General features: G+C 40.3%; 1 protein-coding gene across 3 annotated transcripts in view; it reads left to right on the top strand.

The window, feature by feature from the left end:
- SNTG1 (syntrophin gamma 1) overlaps positions 1-22,039 on the top strand; it is a 505,846-nt gene that overhangs the window by 316,212 nt on the left and 167,595 nt on the right. For all 3 annotated transcript variants that reach the window (XM_075826260.1, XM_075826258.1, XM_075826259.1), the window contains one exon: positions 1,947-2,081. In XM_075826260.1, the coding sequence (XP_075682375.1) occupies positions 1,947-2,081 (135 nt within the window). The remainder of the gene's footprint in view (positions 1-1,946; positions 2,082-22,039) is intronic.

Genomic DNA, 22,039 nt, shown 5'->3' with positions numbered 1-22,039 from the left:
TTAACAGCTAGAAGGCCAAAGGTCTGCAATGCTGTAATTGTTGCAAATAGAGCATTCTTTGACGAAAGCAAAGTTTGAAGGAGAAAATTATTATTCCAAATAAAAATCATTATTTCTAACCTTGTCAATGTCTTGACTATATTTTCTAGTCATTTTGCAACTCATTTGAAAAATATAAGTGTGAGTCTTCATGGAAAACACAAAATTGTCTGGGTGACCCCAAACTTTTGAACGGTAGTGTAATTACTCTGCACTGTGGCTCTTTTCTGTAGACATTGTGTCAGATTTACTAATGAGTCTGGGTCTAGAAATTGTTGAAAATTGTTTGCATCTCAATTTTTAAAAGTGTCTCAAAAAAGTGGTGTGGCTTAGGAGTGCGACTTAAAATGTGCCAAAAATGAATACAATATTCTGGTGCAAAATAAGCTAAATAAAAGATGATATAAGGAAGATGCATGATTAGTAATTGTGCGCCATTGTTCTATTCAACTATAGTGAAACCATGTAAAAGTATTATTTGATAGCAGGAATGGGATAAGACAATGTAATGACAGGTTACTAGATATAAATCTAAGAAGAGCTAGTATTTGGTTGAGGAAAATATTTTAAAATAAGATTCTGTTCTGTTCTGATATTTTTCTTGACAAGGGGCAGGAATGAAATACATAAAAATACATTGCTCTCAATGGAATTACTGCTTGCACACACTGGTACCAGGAAAGACAAATGTTTGATGGAGAGAAAATAGACCATTGTCAAGCTTTCTTCCATCCGACACTGACATCTGTCTCTGTTAGATCCTCATTGCACAGGCACTATGTTCAGAAAGATAAATTAGCTTTATGAAAATATCCATCTTCTGTTTATTCCCCTGTCAAAACAGAACTGAGTAGGGACAGAAAATGACCATGTGCCTTAAGCCTTCTACATGTACAAACTTTCCACTGTGAATATGGAAACCAATATGGACAGCAGGTAATGGATAACACAGGCAATCAATGCCCAGAGTCTGTGTTTGCAATGACTAATAATATTATCTGCTCATTAATTGGTTGCATATACAATGTATACTACGTGCAGGCTAAAAGATTAACCCCTTGCCGCAGACTTTTTTTTATAATAGTTTTTTCCTACCCTTCTTTCAAAACCATAACTTTATTTTCATACTCTCCCCCACCGACCATGGCATACAGCTATGTCAAAAGAGGCTAAGTTATTAATATTATATCTATAATGTTGTGTAGATTATAGAAATGAAATCTATATATACCAGAATTCAAAAGCATAATCTCTTACTATGACACCAAGTGTCCGGTTACTATGATTCTGTGCCTGGTGAAAATTTGTCAATAGAAAATGTCTGTACTGAATTTATAGGGAATTTATGCAGCTGCGGTGAAGGGCACACAAACCATAGAGGCAGACCATGCGACTGCTAAGGTGCCCAGCCCCGTTTGTTCTATCTCTTTTGCTGTTGAATTGTAAGAACCTGTGCAGGACTCCCCTCTCCAGAGGAATTGCATTGTTAGAAAACAAGGGGTAGGGGAATTTGCATAAGTTTTAAGGAAAAAGTCAGGAAAGAAACAAACACCAGACCCTTCTGTCCTGGGTGGCAAAATCTGGCACCATAATAGGGGGCTCTTTTCAATCTTTGTTAACGGACCCCTCTCTTCTATGTACGGCACTTAGTGTAAATGAATACATTTCATGTGAAGCAATGCGGATTATTCAGATGCTATAGAAAATAAACATTCTAATAATTATCATTTATCGGTTTTGTGGCGTCATTGTATGTTAACTATGTGTTGAGCATATACAATTTGAAATGTTTTTTGTTTTTTTTCTCATAACACATGCATGTTGTTAATGGAATTATGTGCAAATTAGTCATGACGATTCAAATCTTTATAGCCTGAAAATAATTATTTTTTTTTACCTATTTGAAGGCAAAGACAGGAATTTGTTTGCTGCAAGATGGTAGTCAAGAGCCTTTCAAAGTTCGACTCCACTTAGCCAAAGACATATTGATGATTCAAGAGCAGGATGTTATTTGTGTGTCTGGTGAACCTTTCTACTCTGGAGTAAGTAAACAACTGAAAATCATTATGTAATGACATTTGCTCATCAGCAAATGTAATTTTATTTTTATCATTGCCTCTACCCATCATACTGACTTGGGTTTAGTTTTTAGATAACTTTTTGTTCAACAGCAGAACAAATCTACAGTGACTGCACCATCTGTGTTCAGTTCAACTGTAATACCTGTGCCTTAAAGATTAACTGACATAGTAAAGAGTAATCACTAATCTTTAATGACTAGATACATCCACATTTCAGCCAATTGAAGTATATTATTGTAAATGGAAATGTACATTTTTAGAGAAGTTGCATTGTGGCTATGGCATTTCTGGGGACAGCTGCAGCTTTGAATGTAATGTATGTAATGTGCATCCCTCGAATGTAGTTAAGGGACACATCAGAGGCCTACACAATGTAGTGGGTTTCCCACCACTGCTATAGAACCCTATTTGAGTGTGGTGATTTTACTTTTAGGCTTCGTTCACATCTGCGTGAGGGCTCCATTCCGACATTCTGTCTGAGCTTTTCATCGGAACAGAGCCCTGACTGACTGGTTTCCATCACCATTGATTTCAATGGTGACAGATCCGGTGTCAACTACGCTATTGATTCCGTCAAAACGACAGAACACTTGAGACAAACGGAAACCATTAGCACCGGATCCGTCACCATTAAAATCAATGGTGATGGAAACGGAAACCTATGGTTTCCGTTTGTGTCAGTCAGGGCGCTGTTCCGACGGAAAGCTCAGTGAGAACGTTGGAATGGAGCCCTGGCGCAGATGTGAATGAAGCCTAATTTCTGCTTTTGTCAGAGTTTCCATGTGTACAATAGACCTATTTTTCAGTTATGATCACCCTTGTCTAGTGATAACAGATTTACCCATTTCACATAGCACACCTGGAAAGAGAGGTGGACAAAATAGGAAGCCTAAAACTTGGACATATTTATTTTAATATGAAAAATTACAAGGAAAATTATTATAAAAACAGCAAAACAAAAATAAATAAAAATTTTGTTGGAAAAATAAATAATGTTTATTTAACTGTCGTTATTTTTGCTCCCCCCCCCAGAAATAGTGCCCCTTTTGTCCATAGGGGCACTATTGATATAACGGGTATTGCAGCTCAGCCCCTTCACTTGAACAGGGATGATCTGCAATACCAAACACGAGTGGCACTGCTTCTGGAAAACAAAAAGCAGACATTTTTCTAAACTCAGAAAACCCCGTATTCAATGGCAGAAAATGTTATAAAAAATTGTCTTTCATTGCACAAGGTTGCATTTTCACATGCCAATAAAAAACAAACTGTGATTTATATGATACATATTTTATTTCTTGCAATAGATAAATCTTGAAAGATTGTATCATTTGTTGACATTTACTTTCAAGATTAATCAATAGGAAGTATGGGCTGTGTAGCCTTAGGCTCAGTCTACATAGTACTTACAGGGAATCAAATTATAAAAGTAATAACTAACCACAAATTCCATACTAAATTTTAAATCAAATATAAAATGCATATGATCAAAGTGCACAGCAAACTCAGCTTTTCCGAGCATCACATTGTTTTCCTGATACATATCTGATGTGCTGTCAGTGTGTGTTACAAAAATAAGGTCAATGAATTGTTCACCAAGAAGTGATACAGTATTTAGTATTTGCTGCTAGTTATTACTATATGTTATAGACAAGAAAAAAAAATATCAATGATTTACAGCTCACAAGCCTGTCCTATAATCTTATCAGTGAACCTACAAAAAAGTGATATAACTTATGTATGCACTGTAATATTATCTACTCCATATATTAGGCAGGGAGATTGTATTTAAAGGGAACCTGTCACCAGCATTTCACCTATTAAACCAGCAATACCTGGTGGTAGTCGGTGAAAAATCATTTCTATATAACCTAGAATTGTCTTCTTAGTCGGCTCTGTAGCTTTAGTATTCAGTTTTTTAGTGTTCCCACACCGTATGCTAATGAGCATAAAAGAGTCAAATCTTTGTTTGAAAAGTCAAATCTTCGTTTGAAAGACTCAGATCTTCATTCCTCAAGTCTTTCCGAGTTTACCCCGCCTCCTTACTTTTGATTGACAGCTCCTCGCCTTCCCCCAGCACACATAATCCCGCGCTTGTGCATTGATGTCCTCTTCTGGTGTGTGCGCACAACGGGACTCTGGATTATTACGATAAAAGGCGCAAAATGTTTGCAGACCTTTATTTACGGTCGGAGGAGGAGTTTAGGAGAGGGGATAACGGCAATTAACTTTTTATAGCAGCGACCAGTGAGGGATAAGTAAAGTTCAATAGGTGAAATGCTGGTGACAGGTTCCCTTTAAACTCACTCCAGTGCATTTTAAATTAATGCTATTTTTTTGTTGTAATTTCTGGATTAAAGGAAGTGTCTGGTTTGGATAACACATAACCTATTAGGATTATGTTTCGGACTCTCATCTCTTAGTCATAGCAGCGGCTACAAGGCATGTCTTTCACTCTAGAGGACCCAACACTTTGATACCTTTCATAGACCACCCATTGATTGTAATTGAATCTATGCTAAAAAAAAACTGAAATGGCACATTTGCCTGGAGAGAAGGCACTGACCTCTCCCTACCCCCAAATTTAGTCCTACCTGGTCTTTGCCTTTCTGGAGATTCTCCACCACGGCTGCCTGTTTAGGTCCTCAGCAGTAGTTGTCATAAGTGCCCCGAAATAACTCTCTGCATGTGCGTCACATTGCAATATCTAGGGCTACATAGCAACTTTGGCTGAGACACAGTTTGCATGCCCAAAGATCGATGTGTTATCGAAGTGTCGCGCTGGCTGCATCGCAGTAATAAAAGTGAATGTGTTGGAGTTGCAATCCGCAGGTTGCTGCGACTGCAACACTACAGTCAAAAGAAATCTATCAAGTTTGGATTTCATTACTGTAAAGTCACCAGCGTGACATTGTGATAACACCGCGTTCTTTGGCGACCTGTGTTGTGGTCAAAATCTTAGTGTACCCTAGCCTTATATGCACTGTTTCTAAGCTATACTACGTGGCATTTAGCTGTGACATTTCTCCTCCACTTCCACCTGTTAAAGGGAATGTGTCGCTAGAAAAATTATTATTATTTTTTTAGTTAAACAGTTAGTATATAAACTACCGTTCAAAAGTTTAGGGTCACTTAGAAATTTCCTTATTTTTGAAAGAAAAGCACAGTTTTTTTCAATGAAGATAACATTAAATTAATCAGAAATACACTCTATACATTGATAATGTGCTAAATGACTATTCTAGCTGCAAACGTCTGGTTTTTAATGCAATATCTACATAGGTGTATAGAGGCCCATTTCCAGCAACCATCACTCCAGTGTTCTAATGGTACATTGTGTTTGCTAACTGTGTTAGAAGGCTAATGGATGATTAGAAAACACTTGAAAACACTTGTGCAATTCTGTTAGCACCGCTGTAAACAGTTTTGCTGTTTAGAGGAGCTATAAAACTGACCTTCCTTTGAGCTAGTTGAGAATCTGGAGCATTACATTTCTGGGTTCGATTAAACTCTCAAAATGGCTAGAAAAAGAGAGCTTTCATGTGAAACTCGACAGTCTATTCTTGTTCTTAGAAATGAAGGCTATTCCATGCGAGAAATTGCCAAGAAACTGAAGATTTCCTACAACGGTGTGTACTACTCCCTTCAGTGGACAGCACACACAGGCTCTAACCAGAGTAGAAAGAGAAGTGGGAGGCCCCGCTGCACAACTGAGCAACAAGACAAGTACATTAGAGTCTCTAGTTTGAGAAATAGAGGCCTCACAGGTCCTCAACTGGCAGCTTCATTAAATAGTACCCGCAAACCGCCAGTGTCAACGTCTACAGTGAAGAGGCGACTCCGGGATGCTGTCCTTCAAGGCAGAGTGGCAAAGAAAAAGCCATATCTGAGACTGGCTAATAAAAGGAAAAGATTAATATGGGCAAAAGCACACAGACATTGGACAGAGGAAGATTGGAAAAAAGTGTTATGGACAGACGAATCGAAGTTTGAGGTGTTTGGATCACACAGATGAACATTTGTGAGACGCAGAACAACTGAAAAGATGCTGGAAGAGTGCCTGACGTTATCTGTCAAGCATGGTGGAGGTAATGTGATGGTCTGGGGTTGCTTTGGTGCTGGTAAAGTGGGAGATTTGTACAAGGTAAAAGGGATTTTGAATAAGGAAGGCTATCACTCCATTTTGCAACGCCATGCCATACCCTGTGGACAGCGCTTGATTGGAGCCAATTTCATCCTACAACAGGACAATGACCCAAAGCACACCTCCAAATTATGCAAGAACTATTTAGGGAAGAAGCAGGCAGCTGGTATTTTATCTGTAATGGATTGGCCAGCGCAGTCACTAGATCTCAAACCCATAGAGCTGTTGTGGGAGCAGCTTGACCGTATGGTACGCAAGAAGTGCCCATCAAGCCAATGCAACTTGTGGGAGGGGCTTCTGGAAGCATGGGGTGATATTTCTCCCGATTACCTCAGCAAATTAACAGCTAGCATGCCAAAGGTCTGCAATGCTGTAATTGCTGCAAATGGAGCATTCTTTGACGAAAGCAAAGTTTGAAGGAGAAAATTATTATTTCAAAGAGAAATCATTATTTCTAACCTTGTCAATGTCTTGACTATATTTTCTAGTCATTTTGCAACTCATTTGATAAATATAAGTGTGAATTTTCATGGAAAACACAAAATTGTCTGGGTGACCCCAAACTTTTGAACGGTAGTGTTCATGATTAGATATTGTTCTAATTTTTTACATTTTTTCACAAGGCAGGAAATATTATAAATTAGATTCTAATTTATAACATTTCCATGTGCCGGTCACTAGAGGGAGCAATTCCCAAAATTGCAGCATTGGCATGTGGTAAAGCATCCTCATTGCTTTATGCTGCAAAATTGGAGAAGACACACTCGCTCTAGTGTGCTCACAGAATACCCCCTCCTTTATCCTGGCTAGTTCCAGGAGAATGGAGGGGGTTGAATGTTCAAACCTCCAACACTGTGTGCCGCCATTTTTTGAGCGAATGCACAGTGTAGTAGGCTTACATACAGTGGTAATCACACAGTAAAACACAAACATACAGAAACATAACTTACCTGCTCCTGCCGCCGCCACTGCCGCCGCTCCCTCTGCTCCGTCCGCTCCCTCCGCTCCTTCCACTCTTAGTCCTTGCTTCTGAACACATGTCCGGAAGCCGCGACCGGAAGTAGTCATCTTACTGTCCGGCCGCGGCTTCCGGTCCACATGAAAAGACCTTCCTTTTGGACTGTGTGGGAGCGGCGCATGCGCCGTTCCCACACAGACGGCGTACACCATAGTGAATGGAACGGCTCCCGTTCGCATTCTCTGTGGGGATGTATGTGCTGTATTCCATTTCTGTATGTGTCGTTAATCGACACATACAGAGATGAAAAAAAAGTGGCAGCCCCCATAGTGAAGTAAAAGTTAGAAAAAAGAAAAAAGTAAAACACAAAAACACAAATAAATAAAATGTATTTTAATAACACACTAAAAGCAAATTGATATGAAATTTTTTTTTTCGCGACACCTGTCCTTTAATGCATTATTTTTGCTTTGGGCAATTGATACTGCATTCTGATCCCTATGTTTTAGTCCCTTCTTTAGGATAAACAAGTGACTCTACAGCAGCCATTTAAAGGGCATGGCCCCACGTGGCATATTTCTTCCGCAACTGTCCGCATCAATGCCGCACAGAATCTGCGTTGCAAAATGTGCAGTAAATTGATGCAGACTGGCCGTTGCGTATTGAGGTGAAAGTACTTCCCTTCTCTCTATCAGTGCAGGATAGAGAGAAGGGACAGCACTTTCCCTAGTAAAAGTAAAAGAAATTTATACTTACCGGCCGTTGTCTTGGTGACGCGTCCCTCTTTCGGCATCCAGCCCGACCTCCCTGGATGATGCGGCAGTCCATGTGACCGCTGCAGCCTGTGATTGGCTGCAGCCGTCACTTAGACTGAAACGTCATCCTGGGAAGCCGGACTGGAGAAAGAAGCAGGGAGTTCTCGGTAAGTATGAACTTCTATTTTTTTTACAGGTTGATGTATATTGTGATTGGTAGTCACTGTCCAGGGTGCTGAAACAGTTACTGCCGATCGCTTAACTCTTGCAGCACCATGGACATTGACTATTTACTGACGTCGCCTAGCAACGCTCCCATAATTACGGGTGCACACACGTAGTCACCCGTAATTATGGGTTCACACACGTAGTCACCCGTAATTACGGGAGCCCCATTAACTTCCTCAGTCTGGCTGTAGACCTAGAAATACATAGGTCCAGCCAGACTGAAGAAATGTCATGTTAAAAAACCAATACGCATCCGCAGCACACATAACATGTACATGACATCTGCGGACTTCATTGCGGAATTTAGAATCTCCATTGAAGTCAATGGAGAACTTCCGCAATGAGTCCGCAACCAGTCCGCCACAGGTCCGCAAAATCCATTGTATGCTGCGGACACCAAATTCCGCACCGCAGCCTATGCTCCGCAGCGGAATTTTCCGCCTCGCCTAAACGAAGCCTACTAAAAAGAAGTGGAAGGCAATGGAGAAACGCGTCCGCTGCGGATTAACGCTGCGGAGTGTCCGCAGCGGAATTCCAGAGCAATTCCGCCACGTGGGGCTTTGCCCAAAGGCTATTTTGGAGTGTCATAATATTTTTATTTTACAGCTCAGTCTGCATGGACAAAAATATTGGGAAACACCTCTTAATCATTGATTTCATTCAGTACCACTCTGAAATTCAGTGTTTAGATTGACCCATTCTTTAGACTGACCCATTCTTTCACAAATGTTTATAAAAGCAGACTGCATGGCTAGGTGCTGGATTTTGTCACAGGTGTATAGAATCCAGTACCTAGCCATGCAGTCTGATTTTATAAACATTTGTGAAAGAATGGGTCATTCTAAAGAACTTACTAAATTCCAGCATGGTACTGTAATAGGACGCCACCGTTGCCGCAAGTCAGTTCATTAAATTTCTTCCCTCCTAGATATTCCACGATCAACTTTGAGTAGTATTATTGCAAAGTTAAAGCTTTTAACAACCACAGCAACTTAGCCACGCAGACCACGTAAAGTTACAGAGTGGGGTCGTCGAGTGCTGAGGCACATAGTGCATAAAATTTGGCAACAGTCTCCTTTAACATTAACATCAGCAAAGATTCTGTGCGCCACAAGCATTATACCATTGGTTTCCAAAGCCTGGCACCTGCATGCAAGCCTTACATCACCAAGCACAATGCCAAGTGTCGGATGGAGTGATGTAAATCACGCCAACACTGTACTATGGAGCAGTGGAAACATGTTCTGTGGAGTGATGAATCACGCTTCCCTATCTGCCAGTCTGATGGACGAGTCTGGGTTTGGAGAACGTTACCTGCATTGTGCCAACTGAAAACTTTGGTGGAGGAGGGATAATGCTATGGGACTCCTTTTCAGGAATTGGCCTAGGCCCCTTAGTTCCAGTGAAGGGAAGTCTAGCGTATACATTCATGTACAGTTTTATATATATATATATATATATATATATATATATAAAATCTAAAGTATCCCCTAAAGTGTTAATTATTTGACAAAAGGCTTGGTGCTCCGACATTGGGTTCCATATTAAAGGGGTTTTCCAATTAAGGACATTTATGACATATCCACAGGATATGTCATAAATGTCAGATAGATGCGTGTCCCACCTCTAGGACCCTCACCTATCTATAGAACGGGATCCCCTAAAGTCCTTTCTAGCTATTGGTGCTAACGCTGTGTCCCAGCCTCTTCTTGACTTTATGGTCAGGTCATGGTCCGGAGTTACAGAAACTGTGAATGACAGTTACGGAAGCAGCTTAGCATGCAAGCTACGCTGTTCCCAAATTACCATTCAGTTCTATGGGACTTAAGGAAACAGCGTATCTCAGCGAGTTAAGCTGTTTGTGTTACTCCAAACCATAAAGTCATGAAGTGGCCAGGGGAGCAGCGAAAGCAGAAAAAGCTAGAACGGGGTTTAGGGGGTGCCGTTTTAGAGACAGTTGCGGGTCCCAGAGGTGGGACCCGCATCTATCTGACATTTATGACATACAGTGAAGGAAATAAGTATTTGATCCCTTGCTGATTTTGTAAGTTTGCCCACTGTCAAAGACATGAACAGTCTAGAATTTTTAGCCTAGGTTAATTTTACCAGTGAGAGATAGATTATATATAAAAAAAAAAAAAAGAAAATCACATAGTCAAAATTATATATATTTATTTGCATTGTGCACAGAGAAATAAGTATTTGATCCCCTACCAACCATTAAGAGTTCAGCCTCCTCCAGACCAGTTACACACTCCAAATCAACTTGGTGCCTGCATTAAAGACAGCTGTCTTACATGGTCACCTGTATAAAAGACTCCTGTCCACAGACTCAATTAATCAGTCTGACTCTAACCTCTACAACATGGGCAAGACCAAAGAGCTTTCTAAGGATGTCAGGGACAAGATCATAGACCTGCACAAGGCTGGAATGGGCTACAAAACCATAAGTAAGACGCTGGGTGAGAAGGAGACAACTGTTGGTGCAATAGTAAGAAAATGGAAGACATACAAAATGACTGTCAATCGACATCGATCTGGGGCTCCATGCAAAATCTCACCTCGTGGGGTATCCTTGATCCTGAGGAAGGTGAGAGATCAGCCGAAAACTACACAGGGGGAACTTGTTAATGATCTCAAGGCAGCTGGGACCACAGTCACCAAGAAAACCATTGGTAACACATTACGCCGTAATGGATTAAAATCCTGCAGTGCCCGCAAGGTCCCCCTGCTCAAGAAGGCACATGTACAGGCCCGTCTGATGTTTGCAAATGAACATCTGGATGATTCTGAGAGTGATTGTGAGATGCTGTGGTCAGATGAGACTAAAATTGAGCTCTTTGGCATTAACTCAACTCGCCGTGTTTGGAGGAAGAGAAATGCTGCCTATGACCCAAAGAAAACCGTCCCCACTGTCAAGCATGGAGGTGGAAACATTATGTTTTGGGGGTGTTTCTCTGCTAAGGGCACAGGACTACTTCACCGCATCAATGGGTGAATGGACGGAGCCATGTACCGTCAAATCCTGAGTGACAATCTCCTTCCCTCCACCAGGACATTAAAAATGGCTCGTGGCTGGGTCTTCCAGCACGACAATGACCCGAAACATACAGCCAAGGCAACAAAGGAGTGTCTCAAAAAGAAGCACATTAAGGTCATGGAGTGGCCTAGCCAGTCTCCAGACCTTAAACCCATTGAAAACTTATGGAGGGAGCTGAAGATCCGAGTTGCCAAGCGACAGCCTCGAAATCTTAATGATTTACAGACGATCTGCAAAGAGGAGTGGGCCAAAATTCCATATAACGTGTGTAAACCTCATCATTAACTACAGAAAACGTCTGACTGCTGTGCTTGCCAACAAGGGTTTTGTCACCAAGTATTAAGTCTTGTTTGCCAAAGGGATCAAATACTTATTTCTCTGTGCACAATGCAAATAAATATATATATAATTTTGACAATGTGATTTTCAGTTTTTTTTTTTATATAATTTATCTCTCACTGGTAAAATTAACCTAGCCTAAAAATTTTAAATACAATTTTAACCCTCCCGGATTCTATTTGGCTGAACTTACGCTCTTAACATCTACTGTCGAGTTCCATTAATAAATTACTGAATTTACAATTGCTTATTTTTTACAAGATTTTATCCCTACAGAGTTGATTAATGACGATTTTTACCTTATAAGTGTAATACTTTTCCCAAATATTATGGTTTGTCCTCGAAAATGATCTTCTATTATGAAAACAAAACAATAAAACTGCTTTAGGTGGAGTTATCCTTTTACTAGGTCCTATTACTTTTTTTGTTAACTACATTTTAAATGAATGCCTTGCCTGCCATGTACTTTAGAGCTATTGTAAGCTTCCAGTCACAATTGCAATATTTGACGTGTGTATGGACTGTTTCTGAGCTACACTAAGTGGCATTTAGATGTGACATCCCTCTGAACTTTCCATTTGCTTTCAACCCTTTTTGATTTCTTATTTCCATCAGCTTGACACCTTCCACCTCTCAAAGCATTTTAGATGGTTTGCTGCTAAATGCAAAGGTCACTTTTCCATTATAATCCTTCATCTCTGATGCTTTTAACACTGATCAACAACCTGACAATTTAAATTTGTATCTGATTCCAGCATAGGGATTTGGTATTGATTTCTTAATTATTATATATAATACTACCCAGTTCATGACATAAGAAAATTGTCATACAATCTTCTACTTACATATTCTACATATTCCCTCTCTAAAAGTGTATCTATAATTCTATTTATTTAAATACTTCCAAAATGACGTGCTCATTAATTTCATAATATTTAGTTAAAGAGGTCAAAGCTCTGCTTTTCATTTACAGAGCTCCAAATCGCCTCTTCCCTTCACACAGCTATAAAGTTAAATGATAAAATTCTGGCAGCCTGCAGCTGCCACTAGGGGGAGCAGTGGAACTGGCAAGTAAAGGAGATGGACACTGGCTGAAGTGGTATGGTGTCAAGCATACCCTCTTGTTTTGAGGTAGGAAAAAAGATTTTTGTTATGGGGCCTTTCTCTCCTTCATGTATGTACACAGCAATGGCTGTTAAAGAGGCTCTGTCACCAGATTATAAGTGTCCTATATCCTACATAATCTGATTAGCGCTGTAATGTAGGTAACAACAGTGGTTTTTATTTTGAAAAACTATAATTTTTGACCAAGTTATAAACAATTTTAGATTTATGCAAATTTTTTTCTTAATAGACAACTGGGCGTGTTTTTACTTTTTACCAACTGGGCATTGTGAAAAAAGTGTATGACGCTAACCAATCAGTAACCAATCAGCGTCATACACTCCTCATTGTTCCAGCCCAGCTTCTTTCACTGCACAATCACACTGTGCAGTGGAAGAAGCTGGGCTGGAACAATGAGAAGTGTATCACGCTGATTGGTCACTGATTGGTCAGCGTCATACACTTCTCTTTATAACGCCCAGTTGGTAAAAAGTAAAAACACGCCCACTTTTCTATTAAGAAACTAATTAGCATAAATCTAAAACCGTTCATAACTTGGTAAAAAATTATTGTTTTTCAAAATAAAAAACACTGCTGTTATCTACATTACAGCGCTGATCAGATTATGTAGGAGATAGGACACTTATAATCTGGTGACAGAGTCCCTTTAAGCTCTTTGCCCAAATTCGTACAGTAAGCTACTCACATTGTTACTCTAAAGTGTCGGCTGTAACAAACAGCAAACACTTGCATCGCATGCAGCAGGTTCACTCCGTGAGCCCGTTCCATACTTCCCCTACCTGACTTTGGCGTATGGCTACGTCAAATGTCGGGAAGGGGTTAATAAGACCACAACTTAAAAAAATCACAGTAACAACTTTTCATCTTTACTTATCGCTGAATTTCTGTATATAGTCTATAGTAAAATAGTTGAAGGTTTCTAAGAGATGTTATCCTGGAGTATCTCAATAAAAATGTTTAATTAAAACTCCATATAAGTATGACTTTATGAGGGATCGGTCCTGTCAAACTAATTTGATCAGTTTTTATGAGGAGGTATTAGACTGGACTGGGGTGGGAAATGCGCCACATAAAATAGGAATGCAGGGACTGGGGGAAAACGTGTGTAAGTGGGTAAATAACTGGCTCAGTGGAAGACATTACCTTATAGAGGGTCATTGTAGAGGGCAAAGTCAATAAACATTTTTGCAGATGATTCTAAACTATGTAAAGTAATTAACACAAAGGGGGATAGTATTATGTTACAAACGGATATGAGAAGTTGGAGGCTTGGGCAGAGAGGTGGCAAATGAGGTTTAACACTGATAAATGTAAGGTTATGCATTTGGGAAAAGAAAATACATGTCAAAATTACATGCTAAATGGTAATAACACTGGGTAACACTGATATAGAAAAGGACTTAGGAATTTCAGTTAACAGTAATTGTAACTGTAGCAACCAGTGTCAGGCAACTGCTACCATGGCAAATAAGATCATGTGGTGTATCAAAAGGGACATAGATGTGCATGACAAGAATATAGTTTTAACACTTTATAAATCACTAGTGAGAGCATACATGGCATATTGTGTACAGCCATGGCCGGCCTTAGCTATGTGCGACCAGTGCGGTTGCACAGGGCATCAGCTGTCATACTGTAAGGGGGGCGCAAGCGGTGATCCTGCCCCGCGCTGCGGCTACTGCTCGGGGCACAAGCAGGTCAGGTGCCACTCACTGACCTCAATACTGGCTGCCCCGCATCGCTGCCTCCTTGTCTTGCATCCTGAATGATAATCAGGTGTGAGCCGCGTGATGGCATCATTCAGGATGCAAGACAGGGAGGAGACTATCTTCCAATGCGTTCCTGGCCTGCAATTAACCACAAATTCTCCAGGGCGGCTCCAGCAGTATGTATCAGCAGCCACTGTGCACTATTTGTGAAAATATATAACTAATTGTACCCAAGGAGGGCTGAAAGAGATTAACTTCAGGAAGTAGTGATACAGTGTGTTACATCGAAGTAATTAGACAAATCCATTACACAGTAGTATAAAGAAAGACTGCAGCACTCCGATATCCAAAAAAGTGAACGTTTATTCACCAAGCAAAAAACTGCAACGTTTCAACCCCTATTGGGTCTTTGTCAAGCATAGTGATAATACAATAGTGCACGCTTTATATAACACATGTGATGTGACATCACTTCCTGTATGTGTACAACATCAACAGCAATAAAATTCCCTCATAAATATGTTTTCACAAAGTTTAAAGTATCCCCACATCATCAGTATCCAATACAGTGTAAATATAGTTCTAGATCGCTAATGTAGTACCTGAAAGACAGTCTATTGGGACTAATCCTGTCTCGTGCGTGTCCAAAGTCCTCATGGCGCATAACAGGAAGTTTCATTTCCTTCAATATCCGGCATCAGCTGTTACCATAGATACGCAACGCGGTCTGACTCCAGACCGCGCATGCGCTTGCGCTCAAGAGTGGGCTACGTAATCGTAGCCCAATTAGAAGAGAACTATCAATCCTTATAGCAAAAGGGCGCTAATAATGTACGTATAGATCCCAAAATAGGGGAATACTCTGCGTGTCTTATCTACATAGTTCAATCAGACATGGAACGTACGATATATTAAATGCAATTCTGCAATATTTAGGAAAAGCAATACCAAATTTGTACACAATAATATATGATAATAGGTATCAGATTAAGGTTTTATGATAAGATAGGCAGAGAATATAGACTCAAGCACTAATCCCAAAGACTGATCAGGATTCTTCAATAGCGTTCTTCACCAGAAATGTTGAAAGACAATTCTAAAAACAGATCCCCATATGGTGTAAATATCATAGAAAAACCTAAAAAACAGAAAAAGCAAAATAACATTAAAAAATCTGCAAAGATGTAAATAGTCACATGGCTGATAGCCAAGCACTCTATCACAACCCCACTGCTGATAACGATATGTCTAGGATCATGTTCACGGACACACTCCTAACAAATACCCGTAGTCCTGAACTCCCTATTTAGCCCCTTAGGCTCAGGGGTATCCAATTCATAGATCCATTTGAGTTCTAATTTTTTACGTATCTTCTCCCTATCTCCTCCTCTCCTCATAGGGGTAACCCCATCAATGATTCTAAAAAACAATTGTGAAATATTGTGTCCAAATTTGATAAAATGTTCAGGGATTGGGAAATCAACCTTTTTGCTCCTAATTGTATACTTATGCTTGTTAATGCGTGTTTTGCTCTCCTGCGTGGTTTCTCCCACATACAAAAGTCCACACAGACATTGTATGACATATATAACAAATTTGGAAAGACATGTGTAAGATTGTTTGATCCCATAGATTTTCCCTGTCCTCGGATGTACCATTGTATTCCCATTGTATTCCGTACAAGGCGATTTGAGGGATCGCCTTGTACGTGCGGATATTGGTTCTTTAACTAAAACCAAATCTCAAAGAAAGGGATGTTTTCCCTGCATTGGATGTTGCAACTGCAATAGTATGATGCGGGGGAATACAATGGTACATCCAGATGCCTTCGTCTGGGGATGACCGTTCTGACTGTTTGTGAAACCGAAGGACACAAAAAGGGCAATAATGGCAAATGGGCAGAGGATTCAGTGCCACCTTGGTGCCCATTTGCCAATTATTGCCCCTTTTGTGTCCTTCTGTTCATTGCCCCTTTGATGCCCATTTGCCACTTATTGCCCCTTTTGTGTCCTTCTGTTCATTGCCCCTTCAATGCCCATATGCCACTTATTGCCCCTTTATTGTTCTTCTGTCACAAAGAGAAAAGAGACAGTAAATAGCAAATAGGCATCAAGGGGGCACTGAAAAGAAGGACACTAAAGGGGCAATAAGAGGCAAATGGGCACAAAGGTGGCACTGAACGACACTGAAGTGTTAATAAATGGCAAATGGGCACATAATTCAGTGCCTCCATAGTGCACATTTACCATGTTGTTGCCTTTTTAGACACTGTACACCTAACGTTAAAAACAGTAAAAACTGTTGAAGCTCTAGAGAACTTCAAATAAAAAAGAACTTATGCTTACCTCTCTCCTCCCAGACGTTCCTGCGCTGGCGGCTCCCATCACCTCTCTTCTCAGACTGTATACAGAGCGGCTACAGTGGTGGCATTGGCTGCAGCCTATGTAGGGCCTCAGCTGTGTTTAGGTCAGACCAGTAATAGGCTGCAGTGGTGATGTACTGTCGGCGTCATGTCACCGCTGCAGCAGCTCTGTGTACACACAGAGAACAGAGGTGACGGTAGCCCACAGCGCAGGAACGTCTGGGAGGAGAGAGAGGTAAGTAAGGGGTGCTTTTTTATATTAACCTTTTCAGTACTGAGACATTTTTTGCTTTTTAATTTTCGTTTTTCACTCCCTGCCTTCCAAGAGCCATAATCTTTGTATTTTTCCGTCAATGGAGTGGTGTGTGAAGGATGTGTTGTAGTTTCTATTGGCACCATTTAAAGTAACATATAATGTACTGGGAAATTCTTTGTGGGCTGAAATTGAAAAAAGAACCTGTAATTCCTCCATTGTTTTTTGGGTTTCGTTTTTACGGCTTTTAACGTGCGGTAATAACGACAACTTAACTTTATTCTGCAGCTCAATACAATTATGGTGAGAGGAAATTAATATAGATGTTTTTATATTTCACTACTTTTATAAAGAAAACTATTTGTTAAAAAAAAATAATAATTGGTTTATTTCACCATATTTTGAGTGGGGTTCATAGGCAGGCAACCAAGCTAGTAAATTGAATGGGAGGACTACAGTACCCAAAAAGAGAGTTTTGGGCGCCACTACAGAAGAAAGACATAAACTCTGACCCTCCCATCAGCATGGTGCCACAGAAATCTGGATTCATCTCAGCAGGCGATGTTTTTCTGTTGCTCAGTGACCCAATTTTCCTTAGACAGCAGTAGCAGGCAAACTGGTTACCTGCTGTTATAGCCCATCTGTAGTAAGGAATGAGTTGTGCATTCAGACACGTTAGTTGGGGCATCAGTGTTGCATTCGGTGGCAATTTGTTTGACTGCACCTCCTAATCTTTAGAGCAATTCTTGGCATTCTCCTCTGACTCCTTTTGTCGACTAGTTGTTTAGGTCCATAGGATACCATTTCGCTAGATGTTTTTTCTCTAATACACCATTCTTGGTATACTCGCAACACCGTTACACAAGAAAACCCCACAAAGTTAGCAGTTTTTGAAATACTATTTCTGGCTAGTCTTGCACTGATGACCATGCCTCATTCGAAGTCACTCAAATTACTTGATTTTCTCATTCTAACAGGGATTGACTCTAAAACGAATCCATGGAAAATGTGCTCTCTTGATTTTATGCTGCACTCCGGGGTCAGGTCTCTAATTTCCATACAGGGAAGTTCCAATGGTGAAAAAGCAGATTTCTTTAATAAAGTGGCAATTCAGTGTATTTCAATGGTCAATACAAAGATCTGTCTCATGATCTATTTATACCCAGAACTGTACTTATAACAAGGGGGCATCCACTCTATCTAGAGGAAAGAAGGTTTCTACACCAACATAGAAGGGGATTCTTTACTGTAAAAGCAGTAAGACTATGGTACTCTCTGCCAGTGGAAGTTGTCATGGTAAATTCACTAGTGTAATAACTTTATGTCAAGGTCATGTTCAGATGTGGCAGAAATTTTCCACTGCAGGTTTTGCCACAAAGTCGCAGCAATTACGCAACGAATGTGCAGCAAAATTTGCTTATTTGACAGTTAATTCGGATGTGGCAGATATCATAGTGGACTTGCCACAGATTTCAGCCTTTGCATAGCAAAGGCTGAAATCTGCAGTGAAAATCCCCTGCTTCTCCGCAACAGACTGTGCATGCTTTTAAAACCACAGAAAAGGCCATACTCACAGATTAGGTGGTGGGTAAAATACCCGTTCCAAACAGGACGCAACCAGGTCAGAGAATGCTGCTGATGGGAAGTGCCCAGGTGGGTTTAAATAATGATAGCCACTCCCACTAACCTTGAGGGGAGTGGTGTGTTGGGCATGGAAGTAAATGTGTAATAATAATAATAAATAAATAATAAAGTACTGTGTATAGTGCACATGTGAGGTATAGGGGACATGACTAAGTGTAGTGTGTAGAAATCAGGGCTGTGAGTGAAACAAAAAAAGTCAGTGTAGAGTGTAAAACATGGAGGCATAGTGTTTGGATAGTGAGGCACAGCATATATCGCAGAATAGCAGCCTATTTATAGCGCCCATACTGTAAGAGAGCGGGCTGCCCTGCATGCAGTGCCAAACACTGTGCATGCTGCGGAGTGTAAATACTGCACCTTAGCCTTAATTCCGCACTGTTATTTTCCGCAACGTATATACAGTGAAGGAAATAAGTATTTGATCCCTTGCTGATCTTGTAAGTTTGCCCACTGTCAAAGACATGAACAGTCTAGAATTTTTAGGCTAGGTTAATTTTACCAGTGAGAGATAGATTATATATTTTCAAAAAAACTGAAAATCACATTGTCAAAATTTTATATATTTATTTGCATTGTGCACAGAGAAATAAGTATTTGATCCCTTTGGAAAACAAGACTTAATACTTGGTGGCAAAACCCTTGTTGGCAAGCACAGCAGTCAGACGTTTTCTTGTAGTTGATGATGAGGTTTGCACACATGTTAGATGGAATTTTGTCCCACTCCTCTTTGCAGATCATCTGTAAATCATTAAGATTTCGAGGCTGTCGCTTGGCAACTCGGATCTTCAGCTCCCTCCATAAGTTTTCGATGGGATTAAGGTCTGGAGACTGGCTAGGCCACTCAAGGACCTTAATGTACTTCTTTTTTAGCTACACCTTTGTTGCCTTGGCTGTATGTTTCGGGTCATTGTCGTGCTGGAAGACCCAGCCACGAGCCATTTTTAATGTCCTGGTGGAGGGAAGGAGGTTGTCACTCAGGATTTGACGGTACATGGCTCCATCCATTCTCCCATTGATGCGGTGAAGTAGTCCTGTGCCCTTAGCAGAGAAACACCCCCAAAACATAATGTTTCCACCTCCATGCTTGACAGTGGGGACGGTGTTCTTTGGGTCATAGGCAGCATTTCTCTTCTTCCAAACACGGCGAGTAGAGTTAATGCCAAAGAGCTCAATTTTAGTCTCATCTGACCACAGCACCTTCTCCCAATCACTCAGAATCATGCAGATGTTCATGTGCAAACTTCAGACGGGCCTGTACATGTGCCTTCTTGAGCAGGGGGACCTTGCGGGCACTGCAGGATTTTAATCCATTACGGCGTAATGTGTTACCAATGGTTTTCTTGGTGACTGTGGTCCCATCTGCCTTGAGATCATTAACAAGTTCCCCCCGTGTAGTTTTCGGCTGAGCTTCCACCTTCCTCAGGATCAAGGATACCCCACGAGGTGAGATTTTGCATGGAGCCTTAGATCGATGTCGATTGACAGTCATTTTGTATGTCTTCCATTTTCTTTCTAATGCACCAACAGTTGTCTCCTTCTCAACCAGCGTCTTACTTATGGTTTTGTAGCCCATTCCAGCCTTGTGCAGATCTATGATCTTGTCCCTGACATCCTTAGAAAGCTCTTTGGTCTTGCCCATGTTGTAGAGGTTAGAGTCAGACTGATTAATTGAGTCTGTGGACAGGAGTCTTTTATACAGGTGACCATTTAAGACAGCTATCTTTAATGCAGGCACCAAGTTGATTTGGAGCGTGTAACTGGTCTGGAGGAGGCTGAACTCTTAATGGTTGGTAGGGGATCAAATACTTATTTCTCTGTGCACAATGCAAATAAATATATATAATTTTGACTATGTGATTTTCTTTTTCTTTTTTTTATATAATCTATCTCTCACTGGTAAAATTAACCTAGCCTAAAAATTGTAGACTGTTCATGTCTTTGACAGTGGGCAAACTTACAAAATAAGCAAGGGATCAAATACTTATTTCCTTCACTGTACTAATTTACCTAAAAAGCTTTAGAAACCAAATTAAAAAAAAGCTGCTGTGGATTTCCACTACGGCCTGTCCGCAGTAGAATTCCGCCACGTCTGAATATGCCCTTATGGTTACTAGAATTCTCAAGATGTTTCTTGATCCAGGGATTTATTCTGATTGCCATATTTCCCCTGGATTAACATTGCAGGATCATAGGCTGAACTAGATGGACTTGTGTCTTTTTTGCATTACAAACTGTTACATTGACCTTTTTTGGAATTTTGAACTTACTTTTAATTTAGAATGTGATTAATAACCTCTAATGCCCACAGAAACATCAGCTCCAAAATCACAAGACTGAAGAATTGTACCTATATATGTTAATTTTTCTGCTGCAAATGTTGGTGCTGATTCGGGGCAATTACGCAATGAATCTGCACCAACATTTGCATATTTGACAGGTAATCCAGACGTTGCAGATATCACAGCAGACTTGCTGCAGATTTCAGTTTTTGCATTGTAAAGGCTGAAATCCGCACTGAAAATCCACCTTACTGTCCGCAACATAATGTGCATGCAGCGGAGGGAAAATTCTGCATCGCAGCCTGATTTACGCACAGTTATTTTCCGCAATGTCTGAACAAAGTTTCCTAAAAATGTATAGAAACAAATGTAAAAAACGTCTGCTGCAGAATTCCACTGCGGACTTTCCGCAGCGGAATTCAACAGCAATTCCGCCACGTCTGAATATGGCCTAACAGTCACAAAAAAGGTTTGGAGAAGATGACTCCATGTGTTTAAAAGTGAGAATGGGAAGATCGGGAGATTACTGAACATAAGGAACTGGTCCATTATTTCACCAGGCGTTATTGGCATTAGGAACGAAATAAATGGGAAACAAGAATTAGGGACCAGTAGATTGCCTTTGCATAAAAATTTATGGAATATATAGAACATGCACTGAACCATCAAAGAGCATACGTTTACCCCCTTGAACACCTGATGAGTTGTCTAGATCCCAATAGGTCACTAGGAAGGAGTTTAATCCAATTTGGTCACTAGTTTGTATCAACTATTCTATGGGTTCACCAGAGAATGGAAGATTTTGTGCAACAAGCTAAGCATGGGACCAATGAATATTTTGAAAAGCTATTTTCTTCAAATTTTTGCTTTGATTTTCATGGATACCTCAATTGTGTTTTTCACTCTAAAATTGCTAAAATGCCTTTTGATGTGATAGTTTCCGAGTCATGTCTAATTTTAAATTGATAACTATTTTTGTACGCTTCTGTTTTGTTGATATTCATTTGAGCAGTGCTTCTCAAACAATGGGACCTGCCTCATTCTTAAATCACCACCCAGTTTGGGTGAGACACGGTTGGGTAG

The sequence above is a fragment of the Rhinoderma darwinii genome, chromosome 5, assembly GCF_050947455.1.
Source record: "Rhinoderma darwinii isolate aRhiDar2 chromosome 5, aRhiDar2.hap1, whole genome shotgun sequence".
In the NCBI taxonomy this organism is placed as follows: Eukaryota; Metazoa; Chordata; class Amphibia; order Anura; family Rhinodermatidae; genus Rhinoderma; species Rhinoderma darwinii.
The sequence above is the reverse complement of the archived record's forward strand: the minus strand, read 5'-3'. Positions and strand labels throughout refer to the sequence as shown.